General features: G+C 35.9%; 1 protein-coding gene across 1 annotated transcript in view; it reads right to left on the bottom strand.

The window, feature by feature from the left end:
- The window catches only part of LOC132370451 (centrosomal protein of 78 kDa-like), a 97,385-nt gene that overhangs the window by 13,673 nt on the left and 68,295 nt on the right, over positions 1-15,417 (bottom strand). The window contains 11 exon segments of the mRNA XM_059930479.1: positions 1,301-1,350; positions 2,540-2,558; positions 2,561-2,674; positions 6,704-6,815; positions 7,106-7,128; positions 7,131-7,169; positions 8,985-9,098; positions 11,112-11,286; positions 13,285-13,388; positions 14,447-14,519; positions 14,611-14,783. Coding sequence (XP_059786462.1) covers positions 1,301-1,350; positions 2,540-2,558; positions 2,561-2,674; positions 6,704-6,815; positions 7,106-7,128; positions 7,131-7,169; positions 8,985-9,098; positions 11,112-11,286; positions 13,285-13,388; positions 14,447-14,519; positions 14,611-14,783 — 996 coding nt within the window.

The following is a 15,417-nucleotide window of genomic DNA, read 5'->3' as shown; positions in this document are numbered from 1 at the left end:
AGTCCCTGAGGTATCATTATTTATAAATGTCTCTCACTGCTCCTTAGTCTAAAACAGGCAATGAATAAGTAAAAATACAGTAACTTATTTTTGCTATGTTACTGTACAGACCTCTGTTGTACATGGTTAGGATTAGTAATGGGAATTAGCCATATTATTTTATTAAGTTTCTTTCACAGAAGCCAAGTGAAGAGCCAAGGTAAACATTTTTTCTCAGATCAACATTATACTGTAAGTGAAAATTTTATTCTTCACCATCAGACAAAAACAGTCCGGAAGAAAATGTAGATTTTCAGAGGAAAATACATCAGTAAAGAGACTGATAAAGAGTCAGAAGAATAATCAGAAAGTCAACATATCTAAGCTGTGAAAAATAGATGTTAAAATTTTAAAAAATAAATCACATACGCATACACAACTAAAACTGACCCATCAAAAATTTCAACTTCTCATCAGCCTTAAGCCAAAACTAGGGTAACAGTAATACAATTCTCCTGTCAAGCTTCACTGCCACTGCAAAGTTGTTCAACAGGACATTTCTAAACATTTAAAAACTGACCTGGTCACAACCCCATAAAAGTCTACAGATCATAAAGAAGTGTGCTGGGATTATATAACTACGCAGAAGACAAGTCACTAGGACATAATTTTGACAACAAGCAGCAAACCTGCAGCATGGGAAATTCCCAACAGGAGAACGAGGCGCACACCCCTCCCTCTGGGCATGCAAGGGCAGGACTGACACCCAAGGTGCTCTTCTCTCAACCTCAGCAATGGTGCCTTTCACAGAGCAACTATGCAGTCTCCCAAGACAACTGGGAAGGAGAATCTGGTACTGACAGTATTAACTTGCCATGAGGCCATAAGCAAGGGAATGTGTGTGGCCTTAGTGAGAGAGCAGAGGTTTGGGAGATGTTGCTTTATGTTGGCTTTCAGATCAGGAATTTGTACATATAGCCCGCAAACAACATTTTTTGAAAGCATATGAACATTCTTGAGTATGACAGCTCCATGTGAGGGGTCAGAAATGGCAGTCAAGTTTGTTTCACTGGGTAACAGCTGATTTGCAGACTGGAGAACAGGCTTCCTTGTTTACAGACATAACCACAAGGCTGCCAGTTGTGTGCCAAATCCACCCAACTACACATTTGCATTGGGAGAGCGACCAGACAAGTTTCACATGGATTTATATCAGAGAGGGAAATGCTTCTTGTAAGGCTCTGTCAGTTTAAAAACCAAAAAGAATGACCATCCACCTTTCCCAATTCAACCCCCTATATATCATAAATATGATAGCTACATACCTGCAACTTATTATATACATCACGAACTTTGATGAATGGAAAGCCCCTAAAAAGATATCAACAAAACGAAGTTAGATCTTGATGTGAATACATCACCTGTTAAACCCAGTTAATACAACTATTTAGTATTATGTACAGTATCCATACAGAACTGTGTATAAAAATAAATAAGCTCAAAAGAAGGACCTGGAGGGCTCTGCTACGGAGAAAACTGAACAGAATTCAGCCGACTGGCCTGGTGATAACTCTCTGAACTGCTGAGAGGGCCCTTCGTTTCCTACGTTCAGGACGGTTGAGATTTCAGTCTCACTTCTTTAAATGGTGATATTAATCGTTCTCTAATTTACCACTCTGTGTGACGAGGATGGACCTGAGATTAAGTGTCTCAAGAAGAAGATAGGAAACCACAGAGTTGTTAAACTCAAGTGCAAAGACTGGGGATTCAACACTATAGTTTATGCAACAGCAATTCACATTACCATTTGCAAAACAGTAGTTGGTTGTCCAATGGGGATTATAAACATCCATTTAACATGAGCTACTGAACAGATACTTTATACAGGAACTACTTCAAGTACTATTTAAAATCAATTCTCTATGTTTTCTTAAGCAATTGTTTACCCCCAATTTCGTGAATACTACCAAGTAAGTCACTTGAAAATCATCTAGAGCAATCTATTTCACTTAGCAAGCCTAAAGCTATAGTTCAACAATTTCATTTACTGTTCTATGACAAAAATTACTATGAACAGCTATCCCCTGGATAAGCAATCAGCTAAAGCTAGTTTGACTCACTAAATCTGATTTACTGAGTTAATAAGCCAGTTGATTTAGAATAGGTCTAATGCATATTTCTCATCCATTCTGTATTAAACTATTCTCCATGCCTAAAATGTCTTTTTTCCCATTCGTACATATCCAAGTTCCTACTTCTGTGCTGTAGGGCTTGGCTCAACTACACCTGCCTTTAGTGAAACTTTTCTCACCTGCACAATTGGTGATAATTTTAGTCTCCTCAAGACTCCCACGGGGTTACCTCTGTTGTGACACTTGAGAAACAACTTGAAACTCCCAATTACTTTTTGTTTCTCTTCCTTAGACGGCTCATTAGGCAGATGCCACGTGTAGTTATCTTCTTTCCTCTATAGAAAGCACCAGAGACCGCCCACATAATAGAAGTTCCAAAATAAAGAATTCTGAACGACTGAAAAAGACAGGGAATGCAAGCACGTTACCTGTTCCTTTTTGCACGTCTGCAGTACGCCACGGCAGGAAACCAGACACACCAGGTGGTAGAGGTTCAGGAGCATAACATTCTTTACCAGCAGAGTGTTTCCTTCCATTACTTACAGGTTTCTTTGCGGCCAAGCCTATGTTTGACAAAGCATGAAAAGAAGGAATCAAGATGTACCAAAAGTCTACAGAGCAACTGTCACATGGTTACACTTTGAAAGGAATAAAACAGGCACTTGACAATGATGCCAAGCCCATTAAAAAGAGGATCGTTTTGTACAAAGGTTTTACGTAAGCCGGCATTTTTAAAAAATATAAGTTCTCTACAGTAACAAGTTATTTTAACTAAAACAAAAGTATTGAGATGTGCAGAAATGCAAAATAAATTTTTAAAATAATCCCAAAGTATGATACATTTTATGTATCATGCAGAAACACTCAAGTTTACTGAATCTTAGAACACTTTTGGCATTTCTGAATCTTAAGGACAGAGAAACACAGATACACCCATGACTTCCGCCAAACAGAATCTTCAGAATTAGACCAAAATTTCAATTTAAGATGAATTTTTCTATGTAAAAACAATAAAAGTTATAAGGCTGCAAGTTGCTGGGTGGTAGGTGAATCAATGTTACTCTCCTATAAGCCTGTCAACCGTCACTGCTCCTTTGATTTCATATAGAAAACACACAAAAAAACAAATGAAACCCACTGGATAAAAGAGTGAAATGTGGAGACTTATCCTATATTTCAGTAGTAAAGAGGCAAGTATCTTTATATGAAATATTTGGTTGCAAAAACTAGACCTACGTGTTAATAGTTTATTTAGAACAAGCCATATATTAAAATTCACATTTAAATATTTAATTTGAATTTACTGAAAACAAACATCATAAGTTAAAATGGTTATATTGATCCTTCAAATCTACTATATTTTATGTTATTTTATTTACTTTAATAGATCTTTATTGGAGTATAATTGCTTCACAATTCTGTTAGTTTCTGTTACACAACAAAGCCAATCAGCCGTATGCATGCACATGTCCCCATAGCCTCTCCCTCTTGAGCCTCCCTCCCACCCTCCCTATCCCACCCCTCTAGGTCATCGCAAAGCACCGAGCTGATCTCCCTGTACTATGCTGTTGCTTTCTACTATATTTTAGCAGCATTAGGATGCAGGGTAAAATGGAGTGTATGTGGTAATATAGGACAAATATTTCATAGAGTGTAGGTTATTGATAATCACCACACGATCCTGTGTGATTTACATGTGTCTTAAAAATATATAGGAGCTCAGTTCATTTTGTGCTATTTTATTGTGTTTTCTAACTTAACTACCGTCAAAAAAAATGTTTGCATGCATGTGGGTTTGTATGTGTATACCCTTCCTTTACTTTCAGAAACTAATGCAAATACATTTGTATAAAATTTTTTTTCTCTCCCTTCCACCCCCCCACCTCCACCCCTGATATCTAATTTGTCACTAGATCTCCCTAAATTTACCTCCCCATCTGTCTCAGCCCTTCTTTTCCATTTCCACAGACTTCATAGAAGGGAAAAGTGAATATCTGAATGTTTGCCACAGGGTACACACTATATACTTTTTCTTATTTCATCCTTTTAGCTTCGTGCAGTTATCATCATGAATTGGGCTTCAAGGTTAGGAGACTGAAATTCTCAGAAATTTAAGTCATTGCCTGAAGTCTCACAACCAGTAGTTTTTTTTTTTTTTCACACACACACACTGTGCTTTATTTTTACAAGAGATAAATAGACTGACACCAAGCATTGTACATGGATGACCACGACAAAAGCAACAACGATTGCAATTACCAAACATGAAACACACTCATACTATGTCATAATATTGACATTCAGTCCAGTAATCCTCCACTGTAACAGCTCCTTTACTTTGCAGTGAAAATTGATTTTATACAAATACATTTGTATAAAAAATTTTTTTAATTACACTTTTTTTGTTAGGAGATAAAAAAAATTTCTAATAAAAGTTCCCATCTTTTTTTAGGCATACGTAATTACAATATAAATGTGACACAATTCACACCATTATTTCACCCCTATACTCACCTGGATCTAGGTATGTACCCAGATACTGATTTGGCTTACCTCTATGTCTCCAAATAACTGAGGCAAATACAAAAAAAAAGCCTAAGAAATAAAATTACTCTTAAAATAGCTCAATGAGCTTGTATACTTCAGTTACATTTCCACTTTGTTTAATCATTCTAAATAAAAAAAAAAGTTTAATTGTTTTCTTCTCATTCCATGATGCCCTATTATATACCACCAGGTACTAATTTTACAGAATTCCTAATATGTTTTACATATACATGTTTTATTTATATATATTTCCATTTCTAATATCATAACAAAAAAGTCAACTTAGCTATTTTAAGAATGCTTTACATATGATATAAATTTTTAATAATAATATCTAATTAGTGTGATATCACAAATCTTAACTTATTTGTATGTACTATTTGATTATTAAAATATCATTCTCTTGAAATAACAATTGGCAATCATAAGCTTTTTTTTGACTTCATAAACACTCTTAACAACTTCTATTTAATACACTATTGTCCAAGCAAGTTGATTAATAGAGAATCAAAAACATACATCTTGAAGTTGAAAAAAACAAAAGCTGTATTTATGAAGATGTTTACAATAGTTTATTTTAGGTTATTTCCAATTTTTCACCAATTTAAAAAATTGACCAACTCAATGAAACCTTGTGAATACAATGTTAAAAAGCATAACTATGAATCATAAAATTTAAATTTAGTATGAAAAGATAAGAATGGCAAATTATATTGAAGCTATGTGGTATTATGTTTATAGACAGCAGGAAGAGAAAATAAAAATGTAAATATTGCTTGACAGGATAATGAGATTAGAGGTGGTCTCTTAAATTTTTCATTGTTATGCTAATACAATACATTTATGAAACCCCAAAATCTTCAAACAACACATTTTAAAAAAATTATGGTAAAATACACAAAACAGAAAATTTATCATTTTAACGATTTTAAAGTGGACAGTTCAGTGATATTAAGTCAACAAATTTTTAAAACTTTCAGAGGGTACCTGAATAAAAGATGTGTTGTCCATTGGTGATTTTAATGTATCTGGTATAGAACTAAAGTCACCACAAAACTTTTTCTGGGAAATTGGCAGATCATAAACATAAAAAATTTGTTTTGCTTTATATTAAACCTTATTGTTTTACTGTTTCAAAATTCAAATTTACTCACAAGAAAGAGTCAGTTTCATATTAGATTTGGTTTAACAAATGCTGCTCCTGCTATTCATTCTTATCACCAAAAAAAAAAAAAAGATTATTTCTGACTAACGATAATATGTTGAGAAAATAAAAAGTTAAGGTCTCTTAGAAACAATACAAACGTTATCAGTAGAAGTAAATTATAGCAAATTTATAAATTCAGGAGAATGTGAAACTTATACCACTGATTGTTAAAGGGTTTTAAAAGCTTTTTATTACATTTGGTAACAAAATTATAGGCTTAGTTGTAAAATCCTGGGTTAACTACCACTTGGAAAATTAAATATACATTACAGTAAACATTTAGAAAATGTTTTTCTAAAATGTTCAATGTAGGTCAATAAACTTGTCTGTAGAAGTCTTTTATAAGGATAATACATATTTCAAGTTTTTTTTATCATTGAGAGAAACAAGATATTACCTGATTCAAAAATTTGGGTAAGAATTTCAAAGAAAGAAGCAGGGAACAATGGGAAGGTTGCAACTGGGAAGAAATTTTGTTTCTTATGGCACAAAGGTAATTCTGCATTAAAAAAAAAAATCATTCCTCAAAAGCACCACTACTAAAATTATCATCAAAGTGCACCCCAAATTTCAATTGCAAAGTATTAGAAGTAATCATCCACCAGGAAATATTTTCAAAATAATGAAGTTTTTATGAGATCCAAACAATAATGTTGGTTAATATTAACATCTCTTTAAATTCATTTATTATATCTATATTCTATAAATTCTCATAAGTATCAAAATAATTATAGGCCTCCTAATATGCATGTGGTTAATATTGGCTGTTTTAATTTTAGCACACCCGAAAACATAAGGAGTATAAGTTCTAGTAGCATTAAAAAAAAGAAAGAGTTACTAATTCTAATAGTATCTTTTCCTTTTCGACTACTTCCTATAATTATAGTTCTCTTTTTCTGTCTAGCAGTTTTGGATGGTTCCTTCACCGATGGAGAAGTTATCCACTGGTACTGAGACAGAAATGATAAATATGTCATTTAAGTTACAGGTAATTTAGGAGGGTTTGATCTTCATTGGAAATTAAGATACTTTAAGTTAATAAAAGGTTTTCAATCTGCATTTCTGGGAACCTAAATTAAAGCATCACACAACATTTTCAAAAACAGAAAAGCCGTTTCATTTGACTAAAAACTTAGTTTTAAGATGGCAGAAAGTACCTTGATAATTTTCTTTTCAGAAAGAAAGAAAAACAAGCCATTAAAGAGAAATTCTTCCGGGAGAACTAAAACATGTTCTATACCTCTGACTTGGCACTCCTTCCATCTGGAGAACTTTTTTGATAAATGCTTTCGTCACAGAATGATCTAAAGTAAAATAAATTGAAATTAGAGTAATTATTTCCCAGTGAGGGCTATTTCCATTTAAAACCAAAAGCCAACTAATTATTGCTTTCCCATAAAATTAAATATGAAATCTACATTATATAATTATACACTTATTTCCCCCTTTGTGTATTCTAATTTCTTCCTCAAAAACCTAAGATGCCACCTTGCAGACTGCCTCCAGTGGCTACTATTTTGGCAGCAGCAAAGGTCAACTTTAAACATTTTGCACCTAAAGTGGCTTTGGATACCTTTGGGTATAAAGTACAGTCTGAGCACTGTCCAGACACTTAGATAACTAAAGCGGCTTTGGATACCTTTGGGTATAAAGTACAGTCTGAGCACTGTCCAGACACTTAGATACCTCAAGCGCATCTAAGATAACAAACCAAAGTCCTGATATTCCCTCAAAAGCTGCTCCTCCCATCAGCCCCCTTTTTCTAAGTGATACCACCCAGTGGCACACATAATCATCAACGACTTGTCTCCTTGTTACTATTTCCTTCATACCCCACATCTAAACTATCAGCAAGCCCTGTTAGCTACACCCTCAAAACACAACCTGAATTCAACCACTTTTCACTTGCCCCAAACTTCCAACCTAAGCTAAGCCATAAACATCTCTTATTTGGACCACTGTGATAGTCTCCTAACTGGTCTCCCTGTTTCTCTTCTTTATCTCCCCAAGTCTATTCTCTATACCAAGTCATCTTATGCAGATATTATTTGGATCATGCCTTTTTCCAATTCAAAACCCTCTACTCATTTAGAATAATCCACATCTTTACTCTGGCCTTCAAGACTTTACAAGATCAGACCCCTGGCTAGCTCCTTGACCTCACGTCATACCACACTCTTCTTCACTCAGTACTCTGGCCATGTTGGCCTCCTTGCTTTTCCTTAAATACTCCACCCACCTACATGCCTGCATACTCATTGCCTCCTTGTCCTGGAGTGTGCTTACCCCAGATCTTCCATGGCTTGCTCCTCTCTTCATTCAGGTCTCCGTTCAAATGCCACTTCTCCAGTGAAGCTGTCCCCTAACAAACCTATCCAATGGAGTCCTACGTGCTCCCCCTCACTCTCCTCACATTACGATATTTCTGCACTTCCTACTATCTAAAATTATATTACTTATCTGTTTACTCATTTCTATCTGAACCCCTTCACTAGAATGTAAGCTCCACGAGGGCAAGACTTTTGTCTGTCTGGTTCACTGCTTTATCCCTAGTGCCTGACCCGTATCTGGCACACAGAAGCTATTTAAAAAATTACTTGTGAAACTGACAAATGAATAAAGTACTCCTTGCAAGAATTCAGAGGTGCACAACAAGGAAATAATGCTCTTGGTGGAAGCAGGCTTAGTATCTAGGTTCACCTCTATTCAGAGTAGAGATAAGAACAATTTAAAGGTATAATTCACTTTTAATTAGTACATTATCTGCTAAAAACATAAGGGAAGTGCAACATTAGAAAAGTACAGTTGACGCTTGAACAACATGGGTTTGAACCTCGCGGGTCCATTGACACACGGATATTTTTCAATAAATATGTACTATCGTCCTACACGAGCCAAGGTTGGTTGAATCCACAGATGCGGAGCCACTGACTATAAACTTATACCCAGATTTTCAACTGCGTGGGGGGCGGCACCCCTAACCCCCAAGTTGTTCAAAGGCCAACTGTATACGATGAGGAAAGTGAAACACATTAAGTTTTAAAAACTGTCAATACGTGAACAAACTCTTTTTGTTGTTCTATGTGTTAATCAATTAAAAAAAAAAAGTGACCACATACCAACAAGTGGATTTTTTCTTATATCCAAAACAACCAGAGTTCTGTTGCTTTCAAGGGCCTTTAGTAAAGCCTTTGCTCCTTCACTGGTGAGGCCACACTGCTGCAGGTCAAGTGCTTTCGCTGAAAGACAAAAGGTCACTTGCGAAGTCTATACAGATTTAACATATAGACAACTCTCATTTTCTCACGTGTGGAAGAGTCCTGCACAAGACCAGCCATGGCAGGTTTGTAATTTTGGGTATGGAAAAAAACAGAAACGTATACGCACACACATAATGCATTAATCCAATTTAAAAACCTCTTCTTGGATGTGCAATGATAACCTTGGCTTTAGTACCAATAAATCATCCAACATATTTTACAATTACAGAACTGAAGAATAACTGTATATAACCTATGAGCAAAAAACATCACAAAATGAATCTCAGTTCATAATTAGCAAGGGCGGCAGTGGCAGTGTAAACCTCACAGGCAAAAACTGGTGGAGCTCAGAAATGCACTGCATTCTTTTGATCACGATCTTGAGCTCCAAATCACACTTGAAACTAGTTAAAAGGGGAAAACAAAATAGAAGAAATGTAATAACTGTTAGTTTTAGAGCAAAAAGGACAAGTCTAAGAGGATACAAATAATAACAAATTCAAACAATGTGTGAATAGAGAATACATACTAAAAACCTATCATGAAAGTATGATGGTCAAGAACTCTCTCCATAAAAAGTCAGACAAAAACCAGAAAAACTGATCATGAATTCTAGGAGTTCTGGGGCTGAACAACCTACTCATTTAAACCAAAGGGATCATCACCAAAGCACAGGTATTAAAAAACATTACATGAAAGGAAACTATCATGAGTCTTTTTTTTAAGTGTTGTGTGGACCATCACATTAAAATAACTGGAGTCTTTCAACACCCCCATGACACACAGAAATAGCAAGTCAGACATACGGATCTGACAGGATATGATACAACCCTTACAAACTCTCACTACAGAAGAATGGACACAGAGTATTATTAGCCAAATAGCCAAATTAATACAAAGAGCCAGTAAACCTCACCAGTAAATCAAATGAATACAAATAAAACAAAATGTGGTTATTCTCCTATGAGATTAAGCCAGGATTCTGTAAGAAAAGCCTTTAAAATGTCTATACCCTTTTGATCCAACAACTCTCTTTCAAAGAATTTAACCAAAAGAAATAGTCAGAGATATAGGTAAGGATATATATCGGAGTACTATTTGTAACTGAAAAACTGGACAAAGCTTATATACAAGAATGGATAAGCTATGCGCACTGTGGCATATTCATATAATGGAATACTGAACAATCACAAAAAGTGATGCAGGAGATGCAAATTGACTGACTTGCTAAAATGCTCATACTGAATTAACTGAAAAAAGTTATAAAATTTGGAGTAATCCTACTTGCATAGAAAATGGAGAGGTACTCATTTTTGTAGTTTTACAGTTTTTTACAAGTGCTACAAGCCAGTGTTTGTGAGAGGCAGGTTTCACACCCACTGTTGGGGTGGACTACAAATTGGCATAGCATTTCTGGATGGTAATTTGGCAATCTGTATCAAAAGTCTTAAAAATATGTCACACTCAGGTCATTCCACTTCTAGTTCCTTATTCTACAGAAGTAATCCCGATGGACACAGAGGTGTATACACAACATATTCACAATGTTTCTGACAGGGAAAAACAAACTGTCTAAATCTAATGGCAAAGAATTGATTACACTATGGGACATCAGTATGATGGAATACTACATGATACATAATTAAATGGAAAAAGCAGGACTATGAAATAGCAAGTATACTACAATTTTATTTTTGTTATCCCTAAGTGTACAGAATATATTCATAGAAAAAAAAAAAAGACTGAAAGTATATACACCAAAATGAACAGTGATTATGTCTGGGTATTAAGATTACAGGTAATTGTTCTCTTGTAACTCTGCATTTTCTATAAAGAATATATGCAACTCGTAGAGGAAGTTTACAAGCAAAATAAAACCTATCAGAAAAATGAGGCTTTAAAAAAATATCCTATCACGACAGTATCACGCCAAAAGCTAAGCATATAGCATATTAAAAATTCCATATTTTCAATTTTAGAATTTACCTCCAAGCCACAAATCCTCACTAAGAGATTCTGCAAAAGCACTTGTACCCAGGTCACCAATGAGCGTGTTGCAGTTCAGAGTGATGCGCCTCAAACCAGCCATACAGTCAAGATCAGGTCTCCTGGAACGAAGACTCTCAGCCCAGGTTTCTTCATGCCTTCTGGTAGTCTGATACTTCAAAGATTTAAAGGGATGAAATTACGATGCTTGAATAAGGAAACAGTGTGTGCCTACCGAGTATGGCTTATTATGTCAGAGATTTACACACACACATATCAAGCATATATGGCAGGGGAATCAATCTGAGAAATTAAACAGTCACTTCTGGTTTACAAGTCCAGTGACCCAGATTCTATTCCGTCAGTGATTAGATTCCAGCCACTGGATGACCTGTTACTGAACAGTTATGTAAAGTTGGACAACTCAATTACAGTCTATGAATTATTTTCCGTATCTTCTAAGTCAGGGAATTGGTTCTAAATTCTATCATTGCTGAGGCTCTAAATGTCATCATTCTGTCCTCCAATCGTTTCCAAACACCTGACTGGGCAACCCATAAGAAAACTTTTTAATATGCATCTTATTTATTAACAAATTATGTACACGAAGTTCTATACATATACTGTATGTACATTATAAACCACACATATTTTAAAAATGATACAAAGGCAAATAGGTTCTAATATTTTCTTTTCCTAAATCTAAGGCATTATTTTATTATTATTATTATTATTTTAAAATATTTATGTATTTATTTGGCTGTGCCGGATCTTTAGTTGCGGCATGCCGGATCTTTTAGTTGTGGCATGCAGGATCTTAGTTACGGCATGCATGTGGGATCTAGTTCCTTGAGCAGGGATCGAACCCGGGCCCCCTACATTGGGAGCGCAGAGTCTTCACTGCTGGACCGCCAGGGAAGTACAAGGCATTATTTTAAAAACTGTATTACAAAATGGATCTCACATGCTACCTAGGGTATGCACACAAACTTTAGAGGCCTGGACTATGCACAGCCAGTTGGATGTGCCTTGGGAAAATAATGGTTTGACATTTAACCACAAGTATTGTCTTAAAGACATTCAATTCTTGATATTCATAAAATAAAGTTTGGTAATAGGGAACACTGACTTTAAATGAAAAAAGTCTTATTACATTCTTGAAAAAATAAAAGACTCAAAGTGCCTTTGACACTCTAAAATGAAAATCATTAGTGTCATTTTTCTATTAACAATAACTTATAAAAGCTCCAAGCAGAAATAACAGCAATCACTTACACAGTGCTTAGTATGTGCCAGGCACTATTTATACAGATTAGTTCATTTAAACCTCATGATGAGGCACAGAGGTTAAGTCATTTGTCCATGGTCACTTGCTATGAAATGGGAGAAAGGAAATTTGAACCTAGACCATTTGGCTTAGGCACCCAAGTTCTTGACTGTTTTCAACCCCAGGGGTCAATGGACTTGCACTGTATAGGCTCAAAGAATTTTTCAATTTTTAAAATCTAAATTTAAACACTTCCAGCTTTGTGGGCTATACAGTTTCTGTTGCAACTACTCAACCCCACTGGCGTAGGCTGAAAGTAGCCATAGCTATCATGTAAACAATGGGTGCGACTATGTTCCAAAAAAACTTTCCTTACCAGGCGACAGGCTGGATCTGGCCCACCAGCCATAGTTTACCTACCCTTGATCTGCACCATCAAACTCTTCAGAAGGCTTCATGTCAAATTAGTAAATAACTTTAGGCCTAAATACAGTAATTATAACCACTGTAAAGTTGTTAAGGCATTATTTTAAAAACTGTATTTACTAATTGCAGATGTAGTGATTTTTATTAGTTTATAAACTACAGCAGCTAGTAAACACTTGATTCATTTAAGTCTTGAAGACTATAATGGCATAGTTTTTTCACAGTATCACAATCAATGTTTTCAGTAACTAAAAATACATTAAAATATTATTATATATTAAATCTCTTATTTCTAAAATTAAGTGGACTATCTTTACTAAATGGCAGAATCCCAAACTGAAAACCGGTCATATTCTTTCAACAAAACGAAAGCTGCACTCACACGTATCAAAAGACAAAAATGAACTGCCATCTGTATCAATATATTAATGTGCTTCAATCACATGTGTTTTCATGAAAGTTCAAACATAAAAAAATCACCTTTAAGATCTTGGCCATGTGATCTGCTCCCTGCCATGTCAGATTACACCCCGTGAAGTTTACTGTCTTAAGAGTGGTAGAGTTCTTTACGCCTTGACAAATAACTAAAAGAAAGAAAAAAAGCCACACACACAATAAGATGAAGAGCCTATACATTTGTCAGTCTTGACTTATTTGCTTTTCTTGAGTCAATTGGAGGTTTATAGCCACATTCTTAAAATCATTAACTACAATCTTCCCAAACAGGTAATTGACGAACAGATGCATTCGAAAACTTGTCAGTAACAAAGTGTTATTCCAGTTTACAGCAGCAGTTTAATTCTATTTAGATACTAAAACTGAATACACTGAATACTGCAAACTTTATTCCCAACCTCTCAGTAAAATACTACATACCTTTTGAGACATAGGAAAAAAAAGAAAAACCTAAAAATCTTAAGACTCTTCCTATTTTCATTTCCAAGGATACTTCCCAATCTTGATGATCAATCAGCGATTTAAATGTCAACTATAAACCCAGTATTTTATTAGGTGCTATGCAGTATACTAGAGCAATAGAAGAGAGAGGACCTCAAACCCTCTGCTCCCTCAAATTGAAAGGCAGGCTTCCTTACCCCTCCAGACCACTACTGGACACAGGGAACACACACTAATGTTTCAGGACCCCAACTAACAGTCACCTGCTTTGTGATTACTTCCATGACACACTCCCACTAACACCACTGAGTTTGCTGCTCTTACGGGACGTGACATATATTTCCTATTTTAACACATACCACAGTGCGTTATAATTATGATTGCAGATACATGTTCTAACAATTTAAAGAGAATGATGACTTTTTTGCTCTTTACATCTTGCTATTTCCCTTCCCATAATATTTCTTGAAGAGAAACATTAAAATATAGACAAACACAAAAAAACAGAAAATATACAAAATGTGTGGTTTGTGGCTTAACACAAACTTAAGTAAAATTAGTTCTGACGGTATCCGGCATGACAAACTTCCACGGTACAAATGAGAATGGACCAAGGTTTGAGCAGGCACAGGAGACAACCTAGGCATGAACGACACCAAGAAAAGGTAGACAGGAAGTAACATGGTGTGTAGGATATCACGAGACCAGTCTGATGAGAAGAGACTTAACCAAGACTGAAACTCACTTTCTAAACCTCCGTCTCCAAGTGGACAATTCGCAAGACACAGGTGCACCAAAGTGGCCGATTTATTCAATCCCTTTAATGGGGAGAACAAGTTTAAAATTTTATTGCTTTAGTCTGCTCCAAAAGCAACTATCAAACGTTGGCAGGACACAATGAAGGCTTACCTTTGTTAACATAGTTAAGTCGCTCTCTCTAAGAACTAGCCCATTTAGCTCCAGGTTCCTTAGCGCGCCCGACACACTTACACAGCTTTTAAGAGCTTTACACAACTGCAAGGTCACATCTTTATTTCTTATCGCAGGAACACGACTTCTGTAAACTTTATTTCTGTCACAACCTAAACCAAAATTATTGTAAAATGAGTGATTTAAACCATATATTTTATCATCACTAAAAAGCATCTAAATAAAAAAAAAAAAGCATCTGCTCTGTGCTAAGGATAAGAAACGACTCCTGCCCTTAAAGCCTTCATTAAGGAGGGAGATGTATAAACTCAAAATTTCAATCACATGAGATAAAGAACCATAACCTTTGTGCACAGAGGTTCCTATGGAGGCAAAAAGTTATATCTAAGTGACGGCTTCATGATAACCCTGAAGGAGAATCTAGAAAAGATGAGAGTATGCAGAGTTGGAGTAGGAGGTGCATTACCTACACAGGGAGCACCTGTGCAGACACTCAAGCCCGACACCTGCTGGGCACTTTAAATACTGCAGGTGGGGATGACTAAAGGCCAGGGGGCCAAGTGGGAGAAGAGACAGAAAGGAAAATAGAGATGCTGGCCGAAGCAAGCCTGGGAGAGAGCCTGGCTTGTATCCCACAAGTGATGAGGCCTGGGGCTACCACTGGCTGAGTAAGGGTGCCTCCGCTGATTAGAGAAAGGTGCCCCGCTGCTGAAGGACCGATTAGATAAAGGGAGTGATCACAAAAAGATCCCCTTCCTCAGGGTCAAAGAGCCCCACGAGGCTTGG

This window comes from Balaenoptera ricei, chromosome 8, assembly GCF_028023285.1.
Source record: "Balaenoptera ricei isolate mBalRic1 chromosome 8, mBalRic1.hap2, whole genome shotgun sequence".
NCBI classification, from domain to species: domain Eukaryota; kingdom Metazoa; phylum Chordata; class Mammalia; order Artiodactyla; family Balaenopteridae; genus Balaenoptera; species Balaenoptera ricei.
The sequence above is the reverse complement of the archived record's forward strand: the minus strand, read 5'-3'. Positions and strand labels throughout refer to the sequence as shown.